This window comes from Canis aureus, chromosome 16 (assembly GCF_053574225.1).
Source record: "Canis aureus isolate CA01 chromosome 16, VMU_Caureus_v.1.0, whole genome shotgun sequence".
Classification (NCBI taxonomy): Eukaryota; Metazoa; Chordata; class Mammalia; order Carnivora; family Canidae; genus Canis; species Canis aureus.
This window is the reverse complement of record NC_135626.1, coordinates 53,982,073-54,008,568: the sequence shown is the minus strand read 5'-3', so window position 1 is coordinate 54,008,568 and position 26,496 is coordinate 53,982,073. Positions and strand designations below refer to the sequence as shown.

Below are 26,496 nucleotides of genomic sequence, written 5' to 3'. Positions count from 1 at the left end.
ACTATACTTAGTTTGTTACTCAGATTGTTTCCCGACTTTGGATATTATAGGAATAACTTCAGTTGGATTCTGTATGCCTTTGATGCACCCTTATCCTTGTATGTGAGGGTGTGTGTGTATACATGTGCACGTGTGTGTGTGTGTTCACACTTTCTTACTTTCTGGCACTCCAGATGCTCCAGGCTCATCTTGTATATTTCCTACCCCAATCCTAAAACCAGCCATTTCTCTGAGGAGCCCTGGTTCCTCTTATTGGACAGCGGTATGAGAAACAAACCACAGATCTAATGCTCATTACTGCTGGGGGGTCATTGTCTGGAGGAATGTGTGTGGATAGGAACCCACGTATGCAAAACTGTAACAATCCTCCAGGACTCTGAGATGATAAACATCTGTCACTCTAAGCCACCCAGTTTGTACAGCAGCCCTAGGAAATTAATACAAGACCCTTCCCCTCCTCTGCAGTGAGTCTCCCTCCCCGTTTTCTTCTTTTATACCCTCACAGTTTCTCCGCACAGCCAGCTGTCTGCCTGCCTTTGTTGTTTCGTGTCTCTTTGGCTACTTCCTACCCATTCCTTCCAGATTCCACTCAGACACCAGCCCTCTGGCTGCCTTGGCATGCCCCCCCACCATGCACAGTTAGGTGCCCTGGTCCATACAGCCCCTTGCGTGTCCACATAGTTACTGCGATGTCGCTGTCGCCTCTCACTTGACTGTGCGCTCCTTGAGGGAAGACTCCGCCTTTGGCTCCCAGGGTGTGCAGCTGCTCAGGTGTCCCATACACCAGGAGAAGGCTGCAGAAACTGAAGCCTGATGAAGGCCATGGCAGCTCCAGAATTTTATTCTAGGAGGGTCCCAAGGTGGCATTTGGTTTGCAGGAGCGGAACCCCGAAACCAAAATTGCCCAGCACTTAACAAGCGTTAGAGAATTACAGTTCGTGTTAGAGGCGGAGAGATCAGGCCGCGTTGTGCAGGGGTCACCTCCCTCTACAACCCGGTGGAAGCAAACTCTAATATCCTTTGCTTCCGATGAAGAATCTGAGGAGCTGCCATGCTCTTGATCAGACTTCAGTTTCTGCAGCCTCGCAGGTCACACGCTTCCTTGAAGGTCACACGGGCGGTTCATGGCAGGCTGGGACTGCAACCTAGCTCGGTTTGTCTGACTCCAGGCTTGTCATCGCGGGAGGCGTTTAGGGGGCTTGAGGTCCCCCACCTTGTGCATCAAGGACCAGCCTAGATCTAACGGAGTTGACAGCGAGGCGGGAATCCCAGCCTTCCCTGCGAAGGGAGGGCGCAAGGGGGCACCGCTGTTGAGGGCGAGCGGCAACCATGCCGACAGCTGTTGTGCACTAGCTGGGATGGGGTGGAGGGAACTACAGTTCCCAGGAAGCAGTGCGGCTCCCTGGCTGCCCCGCTCAGGCCACGCCCAGACCACGCCCCCACCCGCCTCGGCCACGCCCCGGCCACGCCCCGGGCCGGCTGGTATATAAGGGCCGAATGGCCCGGCGGCGGGCAGAGCGCGGAGGCGGCGCGGGCGCGCGCGGGGCTGCCGGGGCCGGAGGAGGCTGCTGCTCGCCCGCTCGCCCGCTCGCCCGCCCGCCGCTCCGCGCTTCTCCCTCCGCCTCCCCGGCCCCGCGCACCTACGAGCTCCGGGCCGCGGGCCGAGCTGCCCCGGGCGCTGTCCGGGCCTGCAGAGGGGATGCCGGCGGGGACCTCGGGCTCGCGCCGGCGTTGCGCAGCAAAGAAAGGCGAGGCGCGGCGTCGGGGCTGCGCGCCCTGGAGCTCCGGGACGCGGCACTTGGGAACCCCCGCGGCGAGCTCCCGCCATCTCCGCGCGGCCGGAGCGCGCAGCCCGGGGCTGGCCTCGGGTGGAAAGTGCGGGGAATGGGGCGAGGGGCTCCGGACCCCCCACCGTGGATTACTTGGTGTGCATCAGCCGGGCTCAGACGACCCCCACCCCCGCGACCTCGTCTGCGTCCTGGGCTTGCTTCCTTCCACCTGGCAGTCGGGGCGCATACCTGGCAGGTAAGTGTTCCCTGCGTTTCGAGGGAGGGGGTTTGGTGCGCTCCTCTCTCCCCGCCTCCCCCCCCCCCCCCCCCCCCCGCGCCGCTTTCTGGAGCTCTTGGGGTTTGCACGGAAATTTCTGCTCTCGCACTGACATCTCCGCAGAGACATCCCCTCGGCCCCCCTCCGGGCGGCCCCCCGCGGGACAGACCCTCCGCCGGGGTGGGGGTGGGGGTGGGGGGCCCGTCGCCCTAACCTCCGCCCTCGTGGCCGCCCCGGGGCCCGTTACCCCGGGAGGGAGCGCTGCCGCCTCGCCGACCCAGACTGCGGCGGGCTGCGTGGGGGCTGCGGCGTCTCCCCAGGTCCCTGTGGCCGGGCCTTGGGTGAGCGGCTTAACTGCAGGGCCACCCACCCAGGGTGCTGTGGGCAAGGCTTCCCGAAGGATGGGAGACGGCAGGATCCCGGGGCACCGCGTCCACCGTCCGCCGTGCATGCACCGGGTTCCAGGTCAGCGTGGGGAGGGGGCTTAGTCTTGAACCCTGAGCTAAAAGCAAACCAGTTTTAATCTATAGCCGCATCCTCTCCTTGTCCTTTTGTGTCGGCCGCCCAGGCCACGGTTTGGGGCAGCTCCCGTGCCTGTCACTGAGTGGGCGACCCAATAGATGTTTGTTGAATGAATGACTGAGCTAGTCCGTCTTGATGTGCAGAGAAGCGGGGGTCTCCTTTACCTTCTCCCTCCTTGCCACTAGGGCTCAACTCCAGGACACCCCCCCCCCCAACCCGGAAGATGGGCTTCCTGGTGATGCTTTCCCAGATGTGGGATTCACTCCCCCCCCCCCCAACCTTGGCAGCCTGTCCCTGATGATCCATTTCCAGCCCAGAAGTCCCTCCTGCAAAGACAACTTCTGGAAGCTGTCAAGGGGGCCTCCCTGGGGGTGTTCTCAGGTGCTGTGCCTCCAGTGAGCACCTGCTGGGGGTGGGGGGAAGGAGGGAGGGCCAGGCACCGCAGGAGGAGAAGAGGTGGTCTGTGTTAGTATTGTCCCCTCCCCCCTGGAGCCTGTGCCTCTGGCTGCACCCAGGTCCCTGGAAATGCTCAGGTTGACGCAGCACCTTTTCCTGTGGCCTTTATACCCACCCTCTCCCCCTGGCAGCCTCCTGCCGCCCCCAGAGAGGAAATATTAAACTGTCCCACCATTCACGCACAGCTCCACCTCTGCACCTCACTCGATTTTAAAAGTATTCCGTGTTCTCTCTCTTCTTTGGAGGGCTTGGGTGGCTCCGTCGCTGAAGGGTCTGCCTTCAGCTCAGGTCATGATCTCGGGGTCCTGGGATCGAGCCCCACATCGGGCTCCCTGCTCAGTGTGGGGTCTGCTTCTCCCTATTCCTCTGCCTCTCCCCCTGCTGGGGCTCTGTCTGCCTTTCTCTCTCTCTCTCTCTCAAGTGAATAAATTTTAAAAAGTCTTTAAAATGTAAAAGAAAACCACAAAAAAAGTGTAAAAAGCAGGAAAAAAATACTCAGTTCCAGTAGTGCTGGCAGTTTGATGCATTTCCTCATTGCTGAAGCCCTGCAATGTATACACTTTGTTTACTGCTTTTTTCCTCTCGATTTTGCTTGAACAGTTCCCCAGGTAATGGCTGTATTCCTCTGCCGGCATCAAATCCTAATCTGACAATTCCCCTCTTGTTGGACACGAAGGTATTTCTAGATGTTTACCCTTAGAAGTAGAGCCTCGGTGAGCATCTTTTCTACACAAAGCTTTGTCCACCCTTTGGATTATTTCCTTTGGAAAATTACCAGAAATCACTGTCTTTGCTTTAAGTCAGAGTCATGTCTGAAGCTGGAGAAATGCCCCTCTGGGTGGACATTTCGGAGCTGGGCTTGGAGGAAGAGATCCCCACTTAATCCGTGACACACCTTCTGGCACCTGGGAGCCAGAAGACAGTGGGCGCTGGGAAGACACTTGCTGAGTAAATGCAGTGTTTCGTTCATTTCGGTTTTCCTGAGGCCAGCATTGGCATGAGAGTAACTTATGCTTTGCGTCCACGACTACCTTGTAAATTATTTTAGCAAGGCCACAGGTGAAGATTTAGTAGGCGGCTGGATTAAAACTGCTGTCCTTTTTTTTTTTTTTTTTTAAAGAATTCACTTTTGATTTTGATAGAGATCTAGATTTACAGGAAAGTCACAAAAATAGTACACGGAGTTCCCCTATACTCTTTACCCAGCTTCCCTGAATGTTAACATTTTTCATACCCACAGCGAGGTGGTCAGAGCCAGGGGATTAACATTCACAGACTACTTTGAACTCCTCTTTGGGCCTTATTCCGATTTCTCCTAAGGTCCCGCTGATGTCCTTTACCGGGCTCAGGAGCCGATTCAGAATCTTGCATTGCAGAAAATTCTGACGTAACAAAAAAAAGCGGGAGTTGAGAGGGATTCAGGAGATGCTCTTCTTCCTCTTTGTTTTTTTTTCCTAAACCATTTTATTGAGGTGTGATTGACATACACAAAGCTGTGCGAATTTAACGTATACAACTTGATGAGCTCGGTAATGAGTGTACACCGTGAGACCCTGACCACAGCCTAGGCCATAAACCTGCGTGGCCTCCAAAAGTTCCCTCCCACCCTCTTTATTATCATTATTATTTTGTTGATAAGAGCACTTACCAGAAGATCTTCCCTCTTAGCAAATGTTTAAGTGTACAATGCAGTATTGTTAACTGTGGACGCTGCGCTGTACAGGAGAACACTAGGCCTTATTCAGCTCAGCAGAGCGTCTTTATTCCGGAGAAGGTTTTTGAGTCGAGACTTCTTCCACTTTCTTGCCCAGGTTGACTTGCCCCTCGTCCCTCCCTATTTATGGCCAGCGGAGCCGCTGAGACCCGACGGGGCCCAGAGGAAAGGGGAGCCCCCGCCGGGAATGGCAGGAAACTTCTCTGTGTACCCCTCCTTCCTTCCCCCGACACCTCCACTGGGAGTGAGTCGTTGAGTAAAAATTGGGTTATAGCCTGATCTGTCCGGACACGTCTTCCAAGGGGTAGGTGGATGGATGACATCCGGTGTGCGTGAGAGCGAGCCGCCAAGCACCGAATCCGCTGCTGACAAGTCCGGCGTGCAATGCCTGTGTGGGTGACTCACGCCGGCCCGAGTAGCAGGTGTGCCGGGCTGCTAAGTGTGCAGACCCAGCAGAGGCCGTGTTTCCTGGTTATCTTGGCAGGTTTGAAGGAACAATGGGTTCTACTCTTACCTCGGACTGGATTTTGGGGATTGCCCAGCCCCAAGGGCCAGGGAGTGATCCCCCTTTTCTTTAGGGGGCTTCTTTCACCCAAGAGGGCTGCGGAGAGCCAGCCCGAAGGGGTTTTGGAAGTGGCTGATGTGGATGGAGGCCCGAGTGTCCTTGCATGAGAGAAGGAAGACCTGCGTTCAGTGAGGAAGCCCACGGCAGAGGCCCTTCTGCGCCTCCAGCAGAGACCACGTTAGCCTCAGTGTCGTCAACAGCCTACGTATGCTCGAGTTAGGGCCGTCCCCTCCTGCTGGGGGCGGCTGCCCAGAGCGAGTGGAGGTGATGTTTGTTCGGGATCAGGAAGTTTTGAGTTACTTGAGTCTCCACACAACAGACTTCAGTTGTCCAGAGAGAGTTTTGGGGGTGTTGTTGGGGGTCTGGTCGCCTAGCGTGGATGTTTCTCCTCCTCTTTGAAGCCCTTCCCGCCTTCCTATTAGACCTCCTGAGCTCTGGAGGATACTCATCCTCTCCTTCCCCGTCCCCCCCCCCCCCCCACCATCCCCGGTGCGCACACACGGGCCCAGACGGTTTCCGTAACCCGGCAGCTCAGCGAGGAGCATAACAGGAAGTCTTGGTGGGAGACGGGCTGGGGATGTTGCCTCTACTTCTGGAACAGCTTCTTCTGTCTACACCTGCCTTGTCCCTCTCCTCAGTGACTCCTTGTGGGCCCTCCCTTCTCAGGAGCCTCTGCTGTCCCCTAGCTGGACGTGGGCCCGGTCCAGACTGTTCGCTGGGCCGCTCCCCCAGTCTCCCCAAGTTGTGGTTTGCACGAGAACGGATTGCCTGGGGAACTTGAGAAGAAGGAGTACTCTTCATGAGCACTCAGCAGCCATCCTGCCCTCCCCTGCCTTAGAGGCTCTGTTTGGGTATGTGTGGGGGCTGGGGGTCTGCATTTTTGACAGGCTCCCCAGGCCATTCCAGTACAGATGGACACTTTAAGGATCAGGGTGTTGACTGATTTCTTGGCCAGCAAAACCCTGCATTGAGACTTTCCTCCCCGCTGAAGCTTACCCAGCCATAAAACCATCTTTTCTCTCTTCCAGGAAGCCTTCCAGGCCTACCTCCACCGGGCTGGGGCCCTCACGTGCACTTATTTGGTTTGTAGGTACATCTTTTGAAATCTGAGTCTTGGCAATCAGGTATCCTTTGTGCTTGGTTAGGACAGGAATGGCTGTGTTTGGATGATAAAGGTTGGGCAGTTGTGGGTTTTGGGGACGACTTAGATCTGCAGGCTCTACCCCTGGGTTTGCGAGTTCCCGGGGAACTTGGAAGAAGAGGCCCCGCGATAGGCAGCTTCCCGCTGCTTCTGTTAGTCGGGCCCACGCAGACCACTGCTCCTCCTGTTTCTGGACGTTGTCGTCTTAGGCAATGTCCACCGTCCCCACGGAGCTGGTCGGGGTCCTCCGCGGCCAGGTAGCCCCCGTTCTTCATGTGGCACATGCTCCCAGCTCACTTTCCACGAGCAAGACAAAGGTCCTGGACGAATGTGCTCACTTTGATCCGTGTCGTTGGCTAGAGACGCCCTGTTCAGAATCACGTGCTTTGCGGACTAGGTTTGCACCTGGAGAAAGGTCTGTAGGGAACCAATCGTGGTCGGTCACATGACATGCGAAAGGCCTGGAGGAAGCATCCAAGCGCAGGAATGCTGAAAAGGCTGGTTTCTGTCTAAGCATTCTGTTTGTGATGTGAATCATCGCCTCCTCCCGCATTTGGTTTGTTGGTACAGGTTTTCACATAGAAATCTCGAAACCAGGTGTTTTTTTTGCAGTTGGTTGAGACAGAAGTGGCTGCGTTGGGACGGATGATAACGTTCTGGGTCCGTAGAGATGAGTCAGACCTTCAGTCTCCCCCTGGGGTCTGTGAGCTTCCCCCCCCCCCCCCCAACCCTCCTGGCCCACCGCCTCGCCAGGCCCCACCATCGTTTGGGAAATGGCCCTTACGGGAGCTGGTGGTGTGGTCTCCACCCCCTTGCATGTCCTGCAGGGTGACCTTGTCCCACTTTAGAGTGGTCTGTGCTTTCCTTGGGCTGGCCGGGAAGCCTGAGAGGGACGGGGCAGGACGGAGCGTCTCCGCCGGCCCGAGATCCCCCGTGTCAGCCCGCGCCCGGCTGGAGCCACCGAGGGACCGTCCTGTCCCATTACCCTCACCGTCGGCGCGTGGCCCGTCATTCGCCAGCACACGCCCTGCCTCCCTCCCAACTTCTGCAGGTGCTGAGTGCCTGCTGGACGCCTCCTTGGACACTGCCGCAGCCCCTTGCCGCCTTCTCCCGTGGCCTTCGGGTTGGCGGGAAGCGCTTGATTTCGCTGACTTTGCGGAGGAAGGTTCTGCGGCGCTTCTTGGGTGTGGAAGGGAGGGTCTCCGAGAGCCTGGCCTTCGGGGGCCCAACCTTCAGCGTGTGGGTGAAGGCCTCAGGAGCTCCCGGGACCATGACTGTTTCGGCTGTCCTCCCTTCCTGTCTTAGCTCATTTTTTTTTTAAAGATTTTATGTATTTATTCATGAGAGAGGCAGAGACAGAGGCAGAGGGAGAAGCAGGATCCCTGCAAGGAGCCCGATGCAGGACTCGATCCCGGGACCCCGGGATCACGCCCTGGGCCGAAGGCAGACACTCAACCACTGAGCCACCCAGGCGTCCCCCTCCCTTAGCTAATTTAAACATTTTTCACCTTTTGTTTGTTATGGTGGCAGATTTTACCAGGGTAACCATTTCTTATGGGTGTGATTAACGGCGCTCACGCTGCCTCTCCGTCCTGCCACCATCCATCTGTCTCCAGAGCTTGGTGAGCAGCCCCGACCCCGACCGAGACTCTCTGCCCTCCCAACACCAACTCCCTGTCCCCCTGTCTCACACCCCAGCGGCCACCATTCTGGTGTCTCCATCGATAGGGACCTTGCGGAAGTGCGGGGACCGAGCATTTGTCCTTCCCGTGTCTGCCTTACGTCACTGAGCATCACGTCCCCCAGGTTGGCCCATGTTGTAACAGGTGTCCCAATTCTTTCCCATTTTAAAGCTTAAAACCTTCCCACCGTGCGGAGACCGCATTTTGTTTATCCACCCGTCCATCGATGGGCACTTGGATTTGCTTCCGCCTCGTGGCCACTGTGACCACTGCCGCCCTGACCATGGGTGTGCAAATAACCTGTTGGTGTCCCCGCTTTCAGGTCTTCTGTGCCTATGCCCAGAAGTGGGGTTGCTGGACTCTAGGGTCATCTCATGTGTGATTTTTTTCTTTTACTTTTTTTTTTCTTTTTTTTTTTTTTTTGAGAAACCATCGGATTGTTTTCCAAAGCAGCTGCAGAATTTCACATTCCACCAGCAGTGAGGCAGAAAAGTTTGGATTTCCCCACTCACTCCCTGGCTTTTGTTTTTGATCACAGCCATCCCACCGAGTGTGAAGTGGCACTTTAATTATAAAGGCAGGTCGACCCCCACGGTGAGAATGTTTCCCACCCTGGTTTTACACTCGGGGATGCCTGTGGATCTCCTTTTCTCTCCCAGGGAGAATCTTCCCTGGGAGCTAAGCACCCCGGGGAAATGAGGAGCAGTGGGGTTTACGTGGGCAGCGCTCGGCCCAAGTCGGCTTTGTGCATTAAAAGGATTGATGATCTAGTGAGTTCTTTCCATCCTGATTATTTGCCATGGGAGTTTTTACAAGTGGTTTTGTGTCCCTGTCGCGTCTGGTACCACCCCCAACCCGGCGAAACAGCCAGGTGTCCTCCCCATTTTACGGAAGAGGTTATCAAGGCACAGGTGAGGGAAGGATGTGCCGGAGGTGGACACTGACCCAGAGGAGCCAGCTCCTGACTCCTCACCTGGCACACACCGTGCACAGGGAGGATTTTGGAAGTGTTGGTACAATGGGGGTGGGGGTGGGTGCTGGGAAGATGGAGATTGGTGTCTCCATTGGAGGGAACTCCAGGGGGAGCCTTCTTTAGGTGGCCAGATTTCATATATGAAGTTTGCTGGCCGTGGTTTTTTGTTTTGTTTTGTTTTTGGGAAAAAAAAATTAACTTTTCTATGAAACTCTTCTGCACAGCCACATGGGTTAAGAAACATCTTTTGGAGCACCGTGGTGCCGTGATAGATCTCCGTCTCGGCTCCCGTGGAGAGCCCTGGTTCGAGGCTGGGTCAGAATGCCCAGCTGCCCAGCTCCCTCTTCGGGTTTTTTTTCCTGAAACTGTGTGTGATCCCCCAAAGCTCACTCTTTTCCGGCTGGTTATTGGACATCCCCAGCGTGCATCCAGCCTCAGCGGGGGTTAGGTGTTTGCAGGAAGTGGTCTTAGTGGCCTGGGGACCGATTGTGTCTGCAGACAGAAAGCGACCTCGTGTCCCTGGAAGCATCATGAATGTGGTTCTAGTTCATTTCAATTTTTTTTTTTTCCATTCTGATGTTTCTTTTTATTTTTTAAAACGAAGCAACAAGAACCAAAGTTCTTACTCCTGTGGATGGGGTGAAAGAACAGGGTGCTCCCAAGCTCGAGGAGGAGGCTTTCTTCTCTCTCGGAGGGAAAGGGAGGAGGTGCCTGCCTATGGCATCGCCCCACCCCGGCCCCGGCCTGTGACCCCTTCCTCCTCTGACTTCACACAGGACACGTCTAGTGGCCCCAGGGTCACCCTGGCGGAGGCTTCTCTGAATCTGAGGGCATCCGTGGCCCCTGGCAAGCCAGCTGGGAAATTTAGATGTTTGGGTTTTTAATTAAATTTCTTTAGTAGAAACCAGGAATGTGGTTAACCAAAGAGCTGAGATGGTCCCAGTTTCTAATTCCACCCTGGCCACTGGGCTTTTCCGCCTTTCCCGGAATTGTTTTCTGGTCACTTTCCACTGACCTGTTTGTATCCTGTCCTCCTCCTCCACCCGCCTCATGTTGTACTTGAATTAAAGCCTTTCCTCGTTTCCAGATTCTTTCTCTCTGTCCTGGTCATCCTGGCATCTGTCTGTAGGGGAAGATGACTTGGGGAAGATGCCTGTGTGGCTGCCTTCATGGGTGGTGGTCAGAATGGCCATTTGATATCACCTGTGCCCTAAAGCAGGCCTTTGCCCTGTTCCTTCTGCCTCCCTGGATGAGGGTTCAACAAATACAGCCGCCAACCCGTGCCGGCTGCCAGAGCAGCAGTGTTACGTCGGGAAGGAGAGAGAAGCCCGCCTTCTGCAGGCTGGGAGCAGATGGCTCCAGCGTCTCTTTCTTCATCCTCATAGGCCTGCTTGTGGGTGGGCATCATCATCTCTGACATCAGAGGTTTAAAAGGTTTAGAGACTTTAAGCAATGTCCTTAAGACGCCAGAGCTTTGCAGGATGGAGCCGTGGTTCAGACTCGGGTCTTAACACGTGCCCAACCCTGGGGTCCCATCCTGGCCCGGTCACCAACATCTTTGTGACATTGTATGAGTCACCGGGCCCCTCTGGGCTCTATTCCTCATTCATTAAAAAACGAATCTATTTTTAGGTTGAGTGATTTTGGTTGCAAATTGCAGAGAAACCAATTCTAATGGGCTTAAATAATCAAGTTTTGGGTTGTTAATTTGACTGGAGAGTCTATGCATTATGCTTTTGGGTGATTTGGGGGGTGATTGGGCTCTCTGGTTTTTTTTTTTTCCAATTCTTTTTTTTTCCTTTTTTATCTGTTTTCAAGATTTTATGTATTTATTTATGAGAGACACACAGAGAGAGGCAGAGACACAGGCAGAGGGAGAAGCAGGATCCCTGCAAGGAGCCTGATGCAGGACTCGATCCCAGGACCCTGGGATCACGACCTGAGCCAAAGGCAGACGCTCAGCCACTGGGCCACCTAGGTGCTCTTCTCCAATTCGTTTCATTCTTGTGTTTTACTTTCCCAGTAGAAGCAGAATGGCAGGAGTATTTGCAGACCCCTGCCTCCACAGACCCAGAGTAAGAGAATGCCTTGATCGCAGCTTTCCAGAGGGCTGACCCTGTGGGAGCTCACCCCTGGGAGGTGATCCATCCGTGTGCCAAGAGGTGGGATGCCCTGATTAGCTGTCCTTGGTCACATGCCTCACAGCTGATCTGTGGGTCGAGGCAGCTTCCCTCCCCAGAGCCACTGGGATGTGCAGACGGAAATTAGGGCCTTAGGAGCAGGGCGGGATACAGAGAAATATCAGATTTGCTACGAATGAATTGGACCAGTGGATAATCCACCAGAATGAATGGTGGGCAGGGAATTGATTGTGTTTCCCACTGTCTAGCTAGGGACCTAGGAGGGTGGAAAGGTATGGTAATGCTCAGTGACAGGTGGCAAATGGATGAACCTTACCAGTTCTTCCCTCCTCTGAGTCTCTGAACCCGAGAGTCTGTTTTTTTTCAGGGGACATCATCTTGCTCCATCAGGGAGCTAGGGCTTTGGCTCTGGGATCTCCAAGACCAGCCTTGCAGGGGATCACTCACGGCTGGGTTTTCATTTACCTGCATGAAAGGGCTGTTACCTGCATAGCCAGTTGATGCTTGGAATGGCAGCTCTTGCCTGAGATTCCTTTAAAATGAAGGAAAACACCTTCCCCCATTCTGAGCACCTCCAGACTAGGGATGTTGCTCCTGGCCTACCTGGCAGAGGCAAATCCTGTCCTATTCCTGGTGTGAAAAGCCCAGTGATGGGAACAGGGGCTAGTGGGTTTGTACAGGCTTCTCGCTGAGCTCCTGGGGAGGAGACTGAGCACCCAGTCAGACCAGACAGAGGGCTCGACCTGGAGCAGCCACACACGTAGACTGATGTAGATGGCTCCAATGTGTTCACAGGTACAGGTGCCAGCTTGTGGCCCAGCTTCTGGGGGCTCCGTGTTAGAGGGATGGCTTTGCTCTCCAGGCTGTTGAGCTCCAGGTGGGGGCCCTCCTTGCTTGCTTTGTCCGCACATTACACAGGTAGGCTTTGTCTGGGGAGCAGTGACTCATGCTCATGGGTCGTGTGAGCTCTTAAAGGCAGCCATGCTGTCCTGGCAGGTGCTCCCAGCTGGCCTCATTTGTTATTGCGAGGAAAAAGGTTCATTATCATGGCGATAAATTATTTCTGCTCTGAAGCTGGAATGTGAATAGCCTCTTTAGGAAGGGTGGTGCAGTGGAGGAGAGGGGTGATTGTCGTGTCTTCAAGTGATGCATGTCCTAGGACGTGTGCTAGCTGCTTCGTTCAGTATTGCCCCCATTTAATCGATGGGCAAGCTGAGACTCCCAAGAGTTAAGTCACTTGTCCGAAGTCACCCTGCCCTCCTGGAGCCCAACCTTGATCTGCTTCCAGGTTGGCACATGACGGCATCCACCTGGCTTCTGGCTGCCAGCTTGCGTCCCAGCTTCTTTTGGAAAATGCCAAAAGTCACACATGGACTTGATAACATCTCGATAGCGATGATTCATCCTTCCCCTCTTCCTCCTTACCACGGACAAGTTTAAAACAGCGTTTCCTTCTCCCTTCTCAGTGAAGTCAAGAGTTAAAACAAATTTACACCAAATTAATGGAAAGGTTCATCTAGAGTTACCCCGAGGAAAACACGATCACTAACTGCTCCCCGGGTTCCAGGCCTTTCCTCGCCTTCCCCCTCCTGTCTTGCCATCCTCCCGTTGCTCCCTGCAGGTGTAAAATCCCGCTGGAAGAGCTACAAGTCATTGCGCACCAGCTCCCGACTGGCAAGGGTGGAGTCGGGATCCGGACGCAGGTCTATTTCGTTTTTAAACCCCTGCATTTCCCTCCAGTATTGTCCTGAGTCTGTGCACTTAGGAGATGCCCGTGTCCCGGGCGTGCGTCGACGTCATCAGTCCCCGTGTTGTTGAAATCCCGGGAGGGATGCTCAGGCCTCGGCCCGCCCAGGTGGAGTCCTGTCGCATTTTCCATCTCCTGCGATCGTTGGCATTTAGAGCGGTGATTCAGGGGTGGTCTAGCATCCTCGCTAGAGGAACCTTATGAGGTTGGGTGCACACGTGTGAGCGGGACAGGGAGGCAGACTGGCCCACGATGGAGGCCTCCGATGGAAATGCTGTGTTGAAGGGTTGTGACCCTTCATCCCCCGGATGGTGTTCTGTGCGCTTTACTCCTTGAGCTCAAAGCTGAGCTGAGCTTTCACACCACACCTGCGGCTCGGCCTGCCCTTCTGATGTTGTGCTTGGAAACTGGACAGAGTCGTCCAGGGCTGGGCCAACGTCACCTCCGCCCGGGTTTAAGGGCAGGTGAGAGACCCTTGGCCATCTGGGCCGCGCTCCCGTTAGCCACCACGTGCTCTGTCCTTTGCTCACAGGATGTCATTGGGAAAGTGGAGAATGGAGCCTGTGTGGCCTTGGGGTTGGGGAGGGGTGGCAGTCGAGGTGTGTCTAGTTTGCGGATCGCGTGGACTGAATCTTGGATTCTTCCTCCCACTTCTTTGCTTGCCTCTTCTTGGCTTAAAACCTGTGTGAAAAAAAAAACAAAAAACAAAACAAAACCTGTGTAAACAGGGGCAGCCAGGGTGGCTCAGCGGTTTAGCACTGCCTTCGGCCCGGGGCCTGATCCTGGAGACCCTGAATCGAGTCCCATGTCGGGCTCCCTGCATGGAGCCTGCTCCTCCCTCTGCCTGTGTCTCTGCCTCTCTCTCTCTCTCTCTCTGTCTCTCATGAATAAATAAATAAATTCTTAAAAAAAAATAAAACTGTGCAAGCATTACAGAAATGGAGAGCATGTTCATGGCTCTATGTGCTTCGGCTGCCATTGTCTCTCTGCTCCAATGTCGCTGGATATAACTTGGGAGAAAAAAAATTCCACTTTCTAGTCCAGAGCTCCAGTCCACTTTGGGTTTTCTTCTCGGAAGCCCAGAGCTTGGGCTGCAGAGGGTAGGATTTGGGAAGCGCAAGATTGGGCTTCCATTGGCTTAAGTGCGGTGACTATGTGAAGGTGGCCTGTGTCCTCGGACGTGCAGGCAAGTGTAACCAGCCCCCCGAGCTCTGTTGGCCTGAGTGGACAGACAGCACTGGGGTGCAGTGAGGTGCCCCCGATGGTCCTCCTTCCTGGGGTCTGCAGTGGGCTCGTCTCACTCAGCCCTCACTCTTCCCTGCAACCTGCTAGTCACTACCTTCCCGAGGGGCTGTGTCCCTCTCCCTGTACTTAGTGACACTCACGGGGAGGGGGGGCAAGAACCCTAGAATCCAATATTGCTGTCCAGTCATTCCTCGGGTTAAACTCACTCTCTGTTTTTGCTTTTACCCAATCTTTCCCTTCCCCTCATGTCTGCATGACTGACAATGTAACATGTACCGGTGATTGGTTCACATACGTGGATTTTTCTCCTTCGGCACAGTCAGATTTTTCTCCTTCGGCACCTGGCCTGAGGCCGACTCTGGTATAAGCAGTTTATATCTTGGGGAGGTGACAGGTCAGAGGCCCACGCCACTCTGCCCTTTGTGTGTGGCCCTGGGTGCTGCACCCATGGACTGGCAAGGCCCCCCAGACACGTTGCGTTGGGAAGATGGGTACGCATCTTGGTTTGGGGAGGGGTTACAGGTCTCTGCTCCAAGTGGCCCTGGCCGTTGCACGCTTCCGTCCCTTGTGCCTAGAATTGGTGGCTTCGGCAAGGGGGCTGGTTTTACTAATTTGCCTTGTGGCTTTGGACGGGTTTTACCACATCTTGGGGCCTCAGCCTCCTGCCTGTGTACCTTCGAGTGTACACTCGGTTCCTTGATTAATCCCGGCATAGAAGGCGTCTCCTTGTCTCCCCTGCTGCCTTCGGCAGATGCGCGGGAGCAAGGTGGGCAAGAAGAAACGCCCGATTGTTCTTGGCGGACGCGTCGCTCCAGCTCTTTCTGCCGTACGGACCGCACAGCTTCCTGGACAAGGGCTCCGTGAAACTATAAGCGAAATAACACGCAGCCGTCTCGTGGGCCCTTCTTTATAAAACATCACTTGTGATGATAGTTTGGGATGTCTTCAGACGTAAGCTAGGGTGACCTTGGGCCATAATAAACAACGAGGGATGAGCACTGGGTGTTATTCTGTATGTTGGCAAATTGAATACCAATAAAAAATAAATTTATTATTAAAAAAAAAACCAACAACAACGGGGGGAGTAAATTACCCCCCTCGCCCTGGGGCCGGAGAGAATTTTATTTATTGAAGGGCCTGGGGGTGTCCTGCCTCCCCGCTTTCCACAGCCAACATTTGGACTCAAACTGCCTTCGAGGGATTGATCCTCTTAGTATGACGACGGAATGGAGGCCCTTCGTTTCGGTAAAAATAAGATTTCTGGGACGCTGGGGTGGCCTAGTGGTTGAGCATCTGCTTGCAGCTCCGGGTGTGATCCTGGGGTCCTGAGATCGAGTCCTGCATTGGGCTCCCTGCATGGAGCCTGCTTCTCCCTCTGCCTGTGTCTCTGCCTCTCTCTCTGTGTCTCTCATGAGTAAATATAATCTTAAGAAAAAACATGAGATTCCTGTTTGCTGGGGGTTCCCGACCTGGCTTTGGGAGGCCGACCCCGCTGCAGGGCTCACAGCCCCCCCCCCCCCCCCCCCCCCACCACCAGAATCCTGCTCTGCAGTGGTTGCTCCCCCTGCTTGCATTTCTGTTGTCCTGGAGGCAGAGCTGCCTGGTAATAACCTGAATTGCTCTGGGAGGGAGAAGTCCTCGCCACACCCCCTCTTCCTTCCCGCCCTCCTCACCCTCCCCTCCTCCTAGGAGGGGAGGAAAAAAAAATAAAAAAAATCATTCTTCCTTTCTGCATCTGTGTCTTTAAGAATTCCCTGCATTGTAGCCCCGGGACAGAGACCCTTCTGTGAGAGTCTGCTGGAGGCCTGTCCTCCGTGACACCCCGCCCCCCATATTAAAAGACCATCGGAACAAGCTCCCCATTCTCCTCTGGAGAGGGTCCCTCTGTCCCAAGCCAAGCAACTCTTAAGGGAGCGTTTATCCTGGGACACTCAGCTTACAAAGCCCGCTGCAGCGTCAGATAAACTCACTCAGACCCGCGGGGAGAAGGACAAAACCCCCTTTATTTTCACCCCTGCGGGGAGACCAATAAGGACTTTGTGCTGAGAGCAGGGGTCTGAGCAAACAGAGGAGGGGTCTGTGGTGGGGCTGGGCTGGGGGGAGTGGAGAGCCTCCAGGGCCATTATCTTATCAGCTTATCTTTAGGGGGACTCTCAGCAGGGGACAGTGGGCTGTGACTCTGCTGGAACCACCTTGGCTGTCCCCTGCAGCGCCCCGAGAAACCCTTGGGCGGATTCGCCTTGGTTGTGCCAAGAGGAATCCCTGGTTTCTTTCTTCAGCCTATTTGGATAGGGCAACGCTTGTGCACTTGGTGGGCCAGGCCCCAGCTGTGTGCATGCGCCTGCACATCTGGGCGAGGTTGCGTGCATGCACCCCATCTGGGGGTCTGCGGGCACCCCCGGCCCCTCACGTGTGGCCGTTGCCATAACTCGGGCGTAGCCTTTGTTGTGCGTGGCGAGATGTTTTCACTCAGTCATGTAAGCCAGACGTTTCCGTGATTGGTTGTTGGAATTGGAGTCTTGTTAGTTGAACAGCTACTGAGTGCTCTGCAGACCTGGGACGTAGGCCGAGAGGACAGCGCCGGGCCTCCCATCACCAAGGGAGTGTCTGTGCCTCGAGCCTCTGCCCGCTGCCCAGCAGGAGGACCCCCCCCGCACAGCTCAAGGGGGTGCAGGGGAGGAGCTGAGGGCGCCGGGGTCACAGCAGCATGAGGGTGCTGGTGCCGCCGGGCCCTCGCCTCCTGGCCTGGCTTTGGTTTGGGTTTTGCTGTTCCTCGCTCCCTTTACGTGGCTCCGGCTGGAAAGCTGCTCCTGAAGCGCTGCAAAGCGAAGCTGTGCGTTAGAGCCTCTCGCACCCCTTGTACCCCGTGCCCTCGGAGTGCTTGTCTCGCACGGGTGCCCCCTCCTAGCGGGGAGACAGCAGAGAGGCTGGAGCCTCTGCTGCCCACCTGGCTGCTGCAGCAAACAAGCTGAGTTAAGGGCCCTTGCTGGAGGGAGCTGTGGTCGAGAAGGAACCTTCCCCACGAATGTCTTGAGAGAGAGGATCCCTGACCCCGTTCCCAGCGCCCCCCTGAACCCTAAATCTGTGACTGTCTCCCCATTTTCTTTCCTCGGGGTGGTGGACCCTGGTGGTGGGGGTTGGCGGGGTGAGAGGAGGGGAGGGCAGGAGGGTCGGCTCCTGAAATTCCCAGGTGGCCTGTGTCTCATGTCTGCCCGCCCCAGGAGTGGGTGCCTGCGGGAGGCCGGGTGGGGGTGCAGCGGCAGCCGGAGAGGCCTTTCCAACAGGGCTTCGTGGCCCAGGTGAGGTCCCTGTTCACAAATCACGGCTGCCAGGGCAATCAGGGGACCCGCATCCCAGGGCCGGAGGCTCCTGGGCCTTCCCCTCGTGGCAGAGCCTGCCTTGCCCACGGGCCATTGGTTCCCCGCTGAGGCTGCCTACAGTGTGAACCAGGAGGGCAACAGTTGCCCCGGATCGCTGGGACTAAAGTGATGGAGGGGTCACCTTGGTGAGAACCTGACCTTCTGCGGACAGACAGCAGGAGCTCCGGGCTCTGCAGGTGGACTTCCTGCAAGAGGAGGCTGGGTGGGTCTCAGAAGCAGGCGCGGGTGGGGTGGGGAAGAAGGGGAAGCAACAGCCCCATCTCGGACAGTCGGAGGGTGGGCCTCTGCATCCCTGGTGTGTTCCTGGACCAGGCTCCCAGGACTGGATGGAGAAAATGAGCATCACCGGCCTGAAGTCGCCACCAGCCATGGGATCCAGAATAATCTCCAGGGAACATTCACACCACAGTGACAACTAGCACCGATGGGGCTGGGGGATCGGGGTCACTCCGGGCAGGGCAGCGGCGCTGGTGGGTGTGCCCTGGTTATTTCTTTACCTTTGCCTCAACGCGAGCCCTCATCTCCTACAGGTGAGTGTTTTGGAACTACTTACTGCAGGACGTAGAGCACAGAGGTTTCGGTGCCACCGTCTACGGATGGGCCATCTAAAGGAGGGCGCACGTTGTCTTGGGTCCAGGGTCTCTGTATCAGCTTGCCGCCTCCCAGGAGGGAGATCTTGGAGAGCTTGCCGTGCCTCTCTAAGCCTTGGCTTGTGTTGTAGGCAGAGAACCAGGACGTGTCCCAGAGTCCATCCTGCTCTAGAAATAATGCAACCACGTGTTTTACGATGGGCATACCCGCGGCCCTGTGTGCCTGGGTGTGCACACGGACTCTCCTGTCTCTTGGCTCTTCGTGCACATTTCCCCATGACCCAGGTCACCCTTGCCCTGGTAGGATGTCATCCCACCTCTCGACCCCTGCCCAGAGGAGGGTGGGACCTTTGCCACCAGTGGAAATGCGAGAACCCATTGGCCCCAGGCAGCCAGGCCAACGGCAGGGAAGGGTAGGGAGTCAGAAGTCAAGATGCCGGTCTCCTGGGTGGCTGAGCTCTTGTGTCGGCCCTGCTGGGTGCTTGGTCAACGAGGCAGCACCGAGCATGAGGTCCGGGCTCAGAGCACGTGGTTGAGGGCATAGGGTGGTGGGGCTGCTGTCCCCTTCTGGCTTCTTTCACACCCAAGGAAGGCTGGAGGCTCTGGGGATTGTTTTGGAGGCTTGGAACAACGCACGTGCGGGTCTATGTTCAAGCAGGATGATGTGTGTCTGTCACTGGCTCATTGCTCTTGCACACTTGACGCAGCCCACACTCAAGCAGCTCAGAAGCCTTTTTTTTTTTTTTTTTTTTAACCGGTGATCAACCTTCCTTGGGCGCCCACATACCCTCCCAGAGCATGCCTGGTCGACCTCAACAATTTGACCAGGAAAAAAGTCGGCCTGTGCTCGGTTTAATCCCTCCTGGCATTGACTTTTTCAGCGGGCGAGGGAGCCTTCTGGGTGACGAGAGGTGCATTTTGGAAAATGGACCGCGCATCCTCCTGTTTTATCATCCGCACCGTTAAGGGCCATGTCTGTGTGTTCCCGTTGGTTCTCGGCCTGAACCGGAGGACGGGGGGCTGAGTTTTGGAGCTGCCCGCCCCCGTGGCCTCTCCCTGGACTGCACCTTTCACGGCACGACACGCGGCTGGGGAGGTGCCCTTAGTCCGGGCAGGTTTCGCTCTCCCCTGGACATAAGCCTCCTGTTCTTGCATCGGGGTGGGAGGGGGGGCGGCGGGGAGGGCCACACGTAGTACAAGGCAGGCTTCACCGGGCAAAGGGGGAGCTGGGCGGGCTGGTGGGGTAAGTGGCAGGGGGTGGGAGAGTGTTGTCATTTATTAGGTCCCTGAAAACAATACGGGGTTTGTCTCCAGGGGACGGTGGTGCCTGGGGAGGCAAGCCAAGATGGGCCCAAGCAGAAAGAAAACAAGCACAGGTCTGACGAAAATGTGGTGACCCCGAGGAGCAGGGGAAAAAAGCACCTTTGTTTAGGAAGGTCAGGGCGAGCGAGGGACTGGGAGGCAGGGAGAGGGCGTGCGAGGAGGACTCCCGCGCCGGACGGATTGCAGCCTCTGTGTCGGGGTCCTGGGCCCCTGCGAGGACGGCCAGCTGCGTGGGAGTTGGCGGGGTGGCTGGCCTGATGGTTTGCATTCTGGGCCAGATTTGGGGGAATCGATCCCTCATCTGCTCTGCTCCGTGAGGGTGGCCCGAGAGAAGATCCCGCATGAGAGTCTCCCTGGGGTTTGGGAGGGAGGATGGAGAGAGGGCTCTGTCTTCCTTTGGGGGCTTCTGGTGGGCTGCGGTTCTGCTTCCTTCACTGAGCCTAATGGGGGGGGGGTCTGACCGAGCAGAGAAGCCCTCCCAGTGGAGGCAGGCCCTGGGGGACGTGGGGACAAGGGGTGGGGCGCCCTTCACCTGTCCTCACTATAGTGCCGGAGACCTCGGGTGTCTGGGGGCGGCAGGGGGCCGTGCAGAGACCTTCCTGCTCCAGTGCTTTCTGCCTCGGACCCTCCACGGCCAGCCCTGTGCACTTGCCCAGCTGCGTCTTTTCTGCAGACGCCCTGCTGTCCTCTGTGGACGGGTCTTCCCAAACCCAGTGACTCACTTTGGTTTCTAACTAATGCCTTCTTGCTTTTGGGGGTTGTTTTTTTTTTCTTTTTGATTTATTTATTCATGAGAGACACAGAGACACACAGAGAGAGGCAGAGACATGGGCAGAGGGAGAAGCAGGCTCCATGCAGGGAGCCTGATGTGGGACTCGATCCCTAGACCCCAGGATCACGCCCTGAGCCAAAGGCAGATGCTCAAGCACTGAGCCACCCAGGCACCCCGACCTCTTGGTTTTTAGCCACAGGGGCTTGTAGACCCCCAACTGGTTGTAGACCTCAGCTCGTGGGGCCCACAGGTGCAGCAGTCCCGGGGAGAGGGAGAGTGGCACAGCCCCTTCTCTGCTGAGGGGTCTTGTTCCCAGGACGGCAGCCCTCACGGCCCCCCAGGAGCCCGGAGCTGGGTCACCTGGACTGCCAGCCACCTGCCCGCGGGAGCCGTGATGGAGAATCCTGGTGGCAGGTGTGGACACTCGGCTCTGAGCCACTCCTCGCAGGGGGCACGTCGGGGGGCAGGCAGGGGGTCAGCATCGCACCAGGGCCCGTTCACCCCGTTCTGAGAGAGGAGTTTCTGCGCCGTCGGTTCTCTGTGCTGACACTCTTGGGTGGTCGGGGCACTTGCTAACACACTAGCTCGTTCCGTGTTCAGGCGCCTCTCGCGGTGAGGTGCGCGGGCACCCATGCCCAGATCGGCCCCCGTGGAAGCTTGCTCAGACACGTGGCTGCACAGACATGCACGCTCACGGTCCTCACGGTGGCCCTTGGGAAGGCATAGCCATCATCTGGGTTTTACCAAGGAGCAAGGTCAGATGCAGAGAGGGGCCCCAGATGAGCTCTTGGGCTCAGCCGTCGTGCTCCAAGCACCAGGCTGCGTAGCCTTGCAAGGGCTTTGTTTGTCCTCAGTTTGCAGCAGCAGAGCCCAAGGCTCAGCAAGGTCTAGTGACTTGCTCAGGGTCACCCGGTGGCCCGTGGGGCCCCGTTGACCCTACAGGCGGGTGCTCCCTCGCAGACACTCGGTGTGGTTCCCGCCACCTGTCAGCAGATCACCTTGCGGGAGAGTTTGCATCAGTAAATCAGTATGTTTTGTGTTTGACAGAGGGCCTGGAGAAGCCAGCGTGTCCCTGCCCGTGTCACCGAGAGGCCGGCGTGGTGCGAGGAGGACGGGGTTCGCTCGGGGGGGCTCTCCCCTGCTCTTCTCCCGGCCCAGCCCCCACGGGCCCCGCAGGCCCCAAGCCCTGGGCCTGGCACGCTGCCCCCACCCTGGGGGGCCGCCCTCAGTTTTCATCATTGCTGACGACGCATCCGCCTCATGAAGCGGCTGAGACGGTGCCGAGGGGGACCCGTTGTGCCTTGAAGGAAATTGTCTTGTCTTCCCTATCTTTTGGAGTCTGCCCCACTTAGGGGGGGCCTCCTTCACTGTTTTAAGGGGTCCTCCTTCTTCCTCCTCCCTCTTCCTCCCTCCCCCCTTATCCTCCCTCCTCTTCCTCTCCCTCCTCTCCCTCCAACTCCTCCCTCTCCCTCCTCCCCTTCCCTCCTCCCCTTCCCTTCTCCTCCCTCCCTCCTCCCCCTCATCCTCCCTCCTTCTTCTCCCTCCCCTTTCTTGTCCTCCCTCTCCCTCCTCCCTCCTCCTCCCCCCTGCCTCCTTGACCCTCGCATGCTGCCTCTCCTTAAAGGCACAGATGCCAGATGGTAACTGCGCACCTACTGCGTGTCGGGCTCTGCCCGTGCAGCGTCACTGCTCCTGACATCAACGTTGGGAGGGATTCCACTCTGCAGCTGGTTTTACTGATGTGGCTTGAGATGTTCAGTGTTGTCCTGCCCACCGTCACGGCTGGTGAGGGGCAGAGCGGGGATTTTAAACCAGGACTGGAAGGCCGTGTGCTTCCCTGAGGCTCCGGCCTCTGTTCAGAGCCGGCTCGGCCCCCAGCTCCCCTGAGAGCCTCTCCTGGGGACCCGTCTCCTCCAGGCCGTGGCTCGACCTTTGGATTTTTCAGCCCTGACTCCTTAGACCTTGGTTACGAGGTTTTATTCTCAGCTACCTTGAGTTGCCTTTTGAGTGCATCTACAAGGCGGCAAACTTGAAAATCCAGAGCACGTTCTCTAACAGGACTGTCGCCCGGAGCATCAGACACAGGGCCAGGCACACCGCAGAGATCTCTTTAAGTACCTGCTAACTTGGAAGGAAAAGCACTGAAGTGGCACTTGCGTGTGTATGACATGCCACCTTCTGGTGACATTACACCTGCAGGTGACTATTATTAGCCTCACTTTACAGCTGAGAAAACCCAGAAGCGCACCCAAGGTCAGACAGCTGACCTGGGAGCCTGCGGTCTGTGCAGCCCACGACCGTCAGCGGGGGACTTGGGCACCTGGGGGGCAGGTGGTGGCTCCGAACATGAAGCTTCATTCTTTCCTATGAGCCGCCTACGTGGACACCAACCTTTAAACAAAAGAACAGCTTTATTGAGAAATAACTTAAATCCAGTAAAATTCATCCTCTGTAAAGGTCTGACTCCGTGAACTTCAGTCGATAGGTAGAGTCGTGTGACCATCACCACAGTGCAGTTTCGAGACATTTCTGTCTCCCTCCTCACACGGGCCCAGATTTCCTGCTGCCTGGCCAGCCCTGGGTCATCTGCTCTGCAAATTTGCCCTATGGGGGCATCTTGTGTCCACGCAGTCATAGGACATCTGGCTTCCTTCACTCGGGGGTTCTGAGAAGTGGCCAAGGGGCCACCACTGACTTTTCGTTGAGTCGTGTGTGTGTGTGTGTGTGTGTGTGTGTGTGTGTCCCCAGACTTAACTGCGGGCCCCAATACGGGTTGATCAGAAGCATGCACCTGGTTGGGGGGTGTGCTGGGAGGGACGGGGGCCCCACCTGGGGGTCTGAGCCCTGTCTTCTGTGCCTCCCGCCGGGGGCTCCCAAGCTGTACACCCCACCTTGCCAGCCAGCTTTAATGGACCTGGCTTCCTCCTTCCGGGCGGTTTCGGCTTAATTAAGTCATAATGACAGACGGAGAAGCTCTGTTTCCTGGCAATTAAAGCAAGTGGAAGATTGGAACTTGTGCCAACCCTCCTCCCAGCCAGGAAGGACTTGACCCTCCCATGGCCTCGCTCCTGCTCCCCAGAGAGCATCTGGGAGGATGTTGGCAAATTCCCTCCTCTCTCCGACGCTCCCCATGGCTGCAGCTGATTTTTCTCTTCCCTGGCTGATTCTCAGGGCTGTTCTATGCAAAGGTAAAAAAATAAAAAATAAAAAATAAAAAATAAAAAATAAAAAATAAAAATAAAATAAAATAAAGAAATAATAATAAAATAAAATAAAATAATAAAATAATAAAATAAAATAATAAAATAAAATAAATAAAATAAAATAATAAAATAAATTTTTTTTATTTTAGATGTATTTTCTAAATTTCCCATTTAGATGTATTTTCAGGGTTTTCCCTCCCTTCCTCCCTCCCCAGCCCCAATCCAAGGAGGCAGGGAGACAGAGAGGAGCCATTTATTCATTCAGCCAGCACATTCTGGGGTGTCTGGTTCTCGGAGGCTCCCCAAGGGGCAGGGAAGGGAATATACAAGGTGGACAGCTTGAGGCTGGGTGGACGGTAGCACCCGCTCCAGATAGGGGAGCAACCGGGGTGCTGCTGCTCGGAACGGCCAGGAGGAAGTGGATGCAGAAGCCAGGGCATGGGGGTGCGGGCTGGCCGGAGGGGGAGAGGGGGCAAAGCCACAGTGTGGCCAGAGCAGGTGACCAAGCCCTTGCTCCGAGGCCGGTGGCCCACAGATGTGCCACAGGGAGGCCGCAGGGCTGTGGCTGCTGCCATCGGGGGGAGAAGGCAGGGGGGTAGATGCCTGGTGGCAACCTCGAGGTGGGTGTGGGCTGTTGGGGAAGCCCCCCACCCCCACCTCAAGCACCCCTGGCCACACAGTCCATGCTTTTCCCAGCTGCCATCCCTCGGGGGTGCTCCGGTGGGTTTCCTTCTGTTCTCCAGCACCGTTCCAAGCACTCGCTGCTCCGAACCCCCTGGCACTTGGCAGCCCTCTCTGCAGCATCCTGCCTCCTTGCCATCAGCTTGTACTTTCCGGCCCCTGTTCCAGGCCCACGTTACATCCTGGAGAGTCCTGATCTCACAGCAGGTGGTTTGATCCTCCTTCCAGCGTAGCCTCTCGTGTTCCTTTTCTCTCTCCTGTTCCGACATCTCTCGTCTTGTTCTGTTTCCTCGCCCGAATAATACCTGCAAAAAAACCCCAGGATCACGGTTTGCTGAATGGCAGTACCCAGCAGACGACCACCGGCTTTGGCTTCGTCTCATATAGACGAGGCCTGTAAACCGCCTTTTCTCCATTTTACCTTTCGGTCAGACTGGGCATTTCAGTCGTAAGATGCAAAGTGCAGGTGCATTCCTGGCCTCCGCTTTCCACTTTTTTTTTTTCTCCTCTCGAGCTGCACATCCTGGAGATACCTGGAGACTCTTCAGTTATGTTCTTGGGCCTGCCTGGCACCCAGCTGCCACCGAAGGACCGTTGGTCCCCATAAGTGGATTTCCAGGTTCAAGGTGGGGTGTGGAAATCTTCACAGTTGGAGGAGAAACTGGAGTCTCAGCCTTGCTCCGCGTCGCCGGGGGGATCCCTCTGTCCATGTTCCCATGTTGGCTGCACCCCTCTCTCCCCCTCTCCTCCTGCCTTCCCATCCTCCAAGGACCACTGGGCACGTGTGGGAGGGGATGGAAAACAGGGATTCCTTCTGGGCATCGAAGAGTCTTCCTCTGTTTGTAGCCCTGCCCTGCCCTGCAGCTCTGAGCCTTGAGCAAACAGCCCTTGAAAGGGGAGAGCTGCTGTGTGCTCCCAGCACTGATGGCCTGGCCCCAAGTGCCACCAACTGCCCTGACTTGAGAGTTGCTAAGTGGCCCTGCAGGATGCAAGTGCGTGTGCGCACGTGTGTGCATGTGCGTGTGTGTGTGTATGTGCACGTGGATACACACGAACACGTTTGTGGTAGGGGTGGCCGAGCTTCTCTTCCAGGAAAGCTCTTCCAAATCCTGTCCCGAAAGGAGGGGAGGTGATGGGAAACGTCACGGAGGTAAACGTGACAGCGAGGAGCACGGAGGCTGTTACTGTTCATTTTCACGCAAGGGACACGTTGAAACGGTGTCAGAAAATTCGAGCCCTTGGCAGTGGCCTGGGGATGAAATATGTCTGAGGTCCCCTTGCCGCGCTCGACCGGATATCCGTATCACAGCAATGTGACAGAGCCACAGTAGCGGGTCCCTTCCATTCTTCCGTCACTTTTACACGACAGGAGACGTACCCACGTCACAGTGTACCTTGTTCACGATCCTTCGTGGCACGAGGACCACTGACTCAGTGGACCATTGTTGCCTCAGCATGTCCCCAGTGCTGGGTCTTTGGGTTTCCATTTCTCACCCCAAGGCTGTCATGAACATCTTTGTACTTTTGTGCATTTTTTTTTTTTTTAAATAACGAGCATCTGCAGTGACTTGAGTCTCCTGACTTGACAATTCGAGATCCCTTGTCCCCGTTGCTTTGAAACTGTGGTGAGTTTGGGAAGAGGAGCAGAGCTGTGGCCCCTGCTCCCTCGCCGTTGGGAGGTGGGGCGGCGGTGGGACCTGGTCAACGGGAAGCGGCCTTCGCGGTGGCCGGAGAGGCCTGGGGGGCTGTCCGTCGCGGGGCCGTGCCCTCTCCCTCTCTTCACCCTCCTTCACTTGCGGGGAAAGCTCTCGCAGTGTTCAAAGCGTGGAGCCTCGTTGCTGCCCTTGCTCCCCCAGCACTGCACACTGAGCCCCAGGAGGGCCGGGTCCTCCGCTTGCCCATCCCCTGGTCTCCCTCAGCTCCTGGGGAGGCCGTCCCCTTCCTTCGGCTCCCTCCTGCCTCCCCCTTCCTGAGTCTGCCTCTCCCAGGACCCAAGGCTGGTCCTCCCTGGCCTCATGGAGGAGGGGGAACAGGAAGCCCAGGCCCCAGCGTTTGCCAGAGGGTCAGTAAGATGGGTTGATGGCCAAGACCCTGGAGACCCCGCTTGCCATGCTGCTTCTAGAATCCTCTGATGTCAGTGCTGAATCAGCCCTGGACTCCTGGGCCCCGGAGAATGGAGCAGAGGGGAGGATCCTGCGGTGCATGTACGTGCGTCTGATTTTGTGCATGCCGCCGTCCTGGGGCTGACAGGACCTGTGTCCCTGTCCCTATGTCCCAAGCTGAGGGCTTGCCAGTGGGCTTGGACGGTGTCCGTC

At 56.4% G+C, this 26,496-nt stretch overlaps 1 protein-coding gene across 1 annotated transcript; it reads left to right on the top strand.

Moving 5' to 3' along the window:
* Nucleotides 1-689: 689 nt before the first annotated feature.
* LOC144286244 (uncharacterized) lies at nucleotides 690-25,660 on the top strand. The gene is made up of 3 exons (XM_077852450.1): nucleotides 690-697; nucleotides 1,354-2,025; nucleotides 21,345-25,660. Exons 1-3 carry the CDS (start codon nucleotides 690-692, stop codon nucleotides 21,559-21,561), a joined length of 897 nt encoding a protein of 298 aa, XP_077708576.1. The 3' UTR covers nucleotides 21,562-25,660.
* The last annotated feature ends 836 nt before the right edge of the window (nucleotides 25,661-26,496 follow it).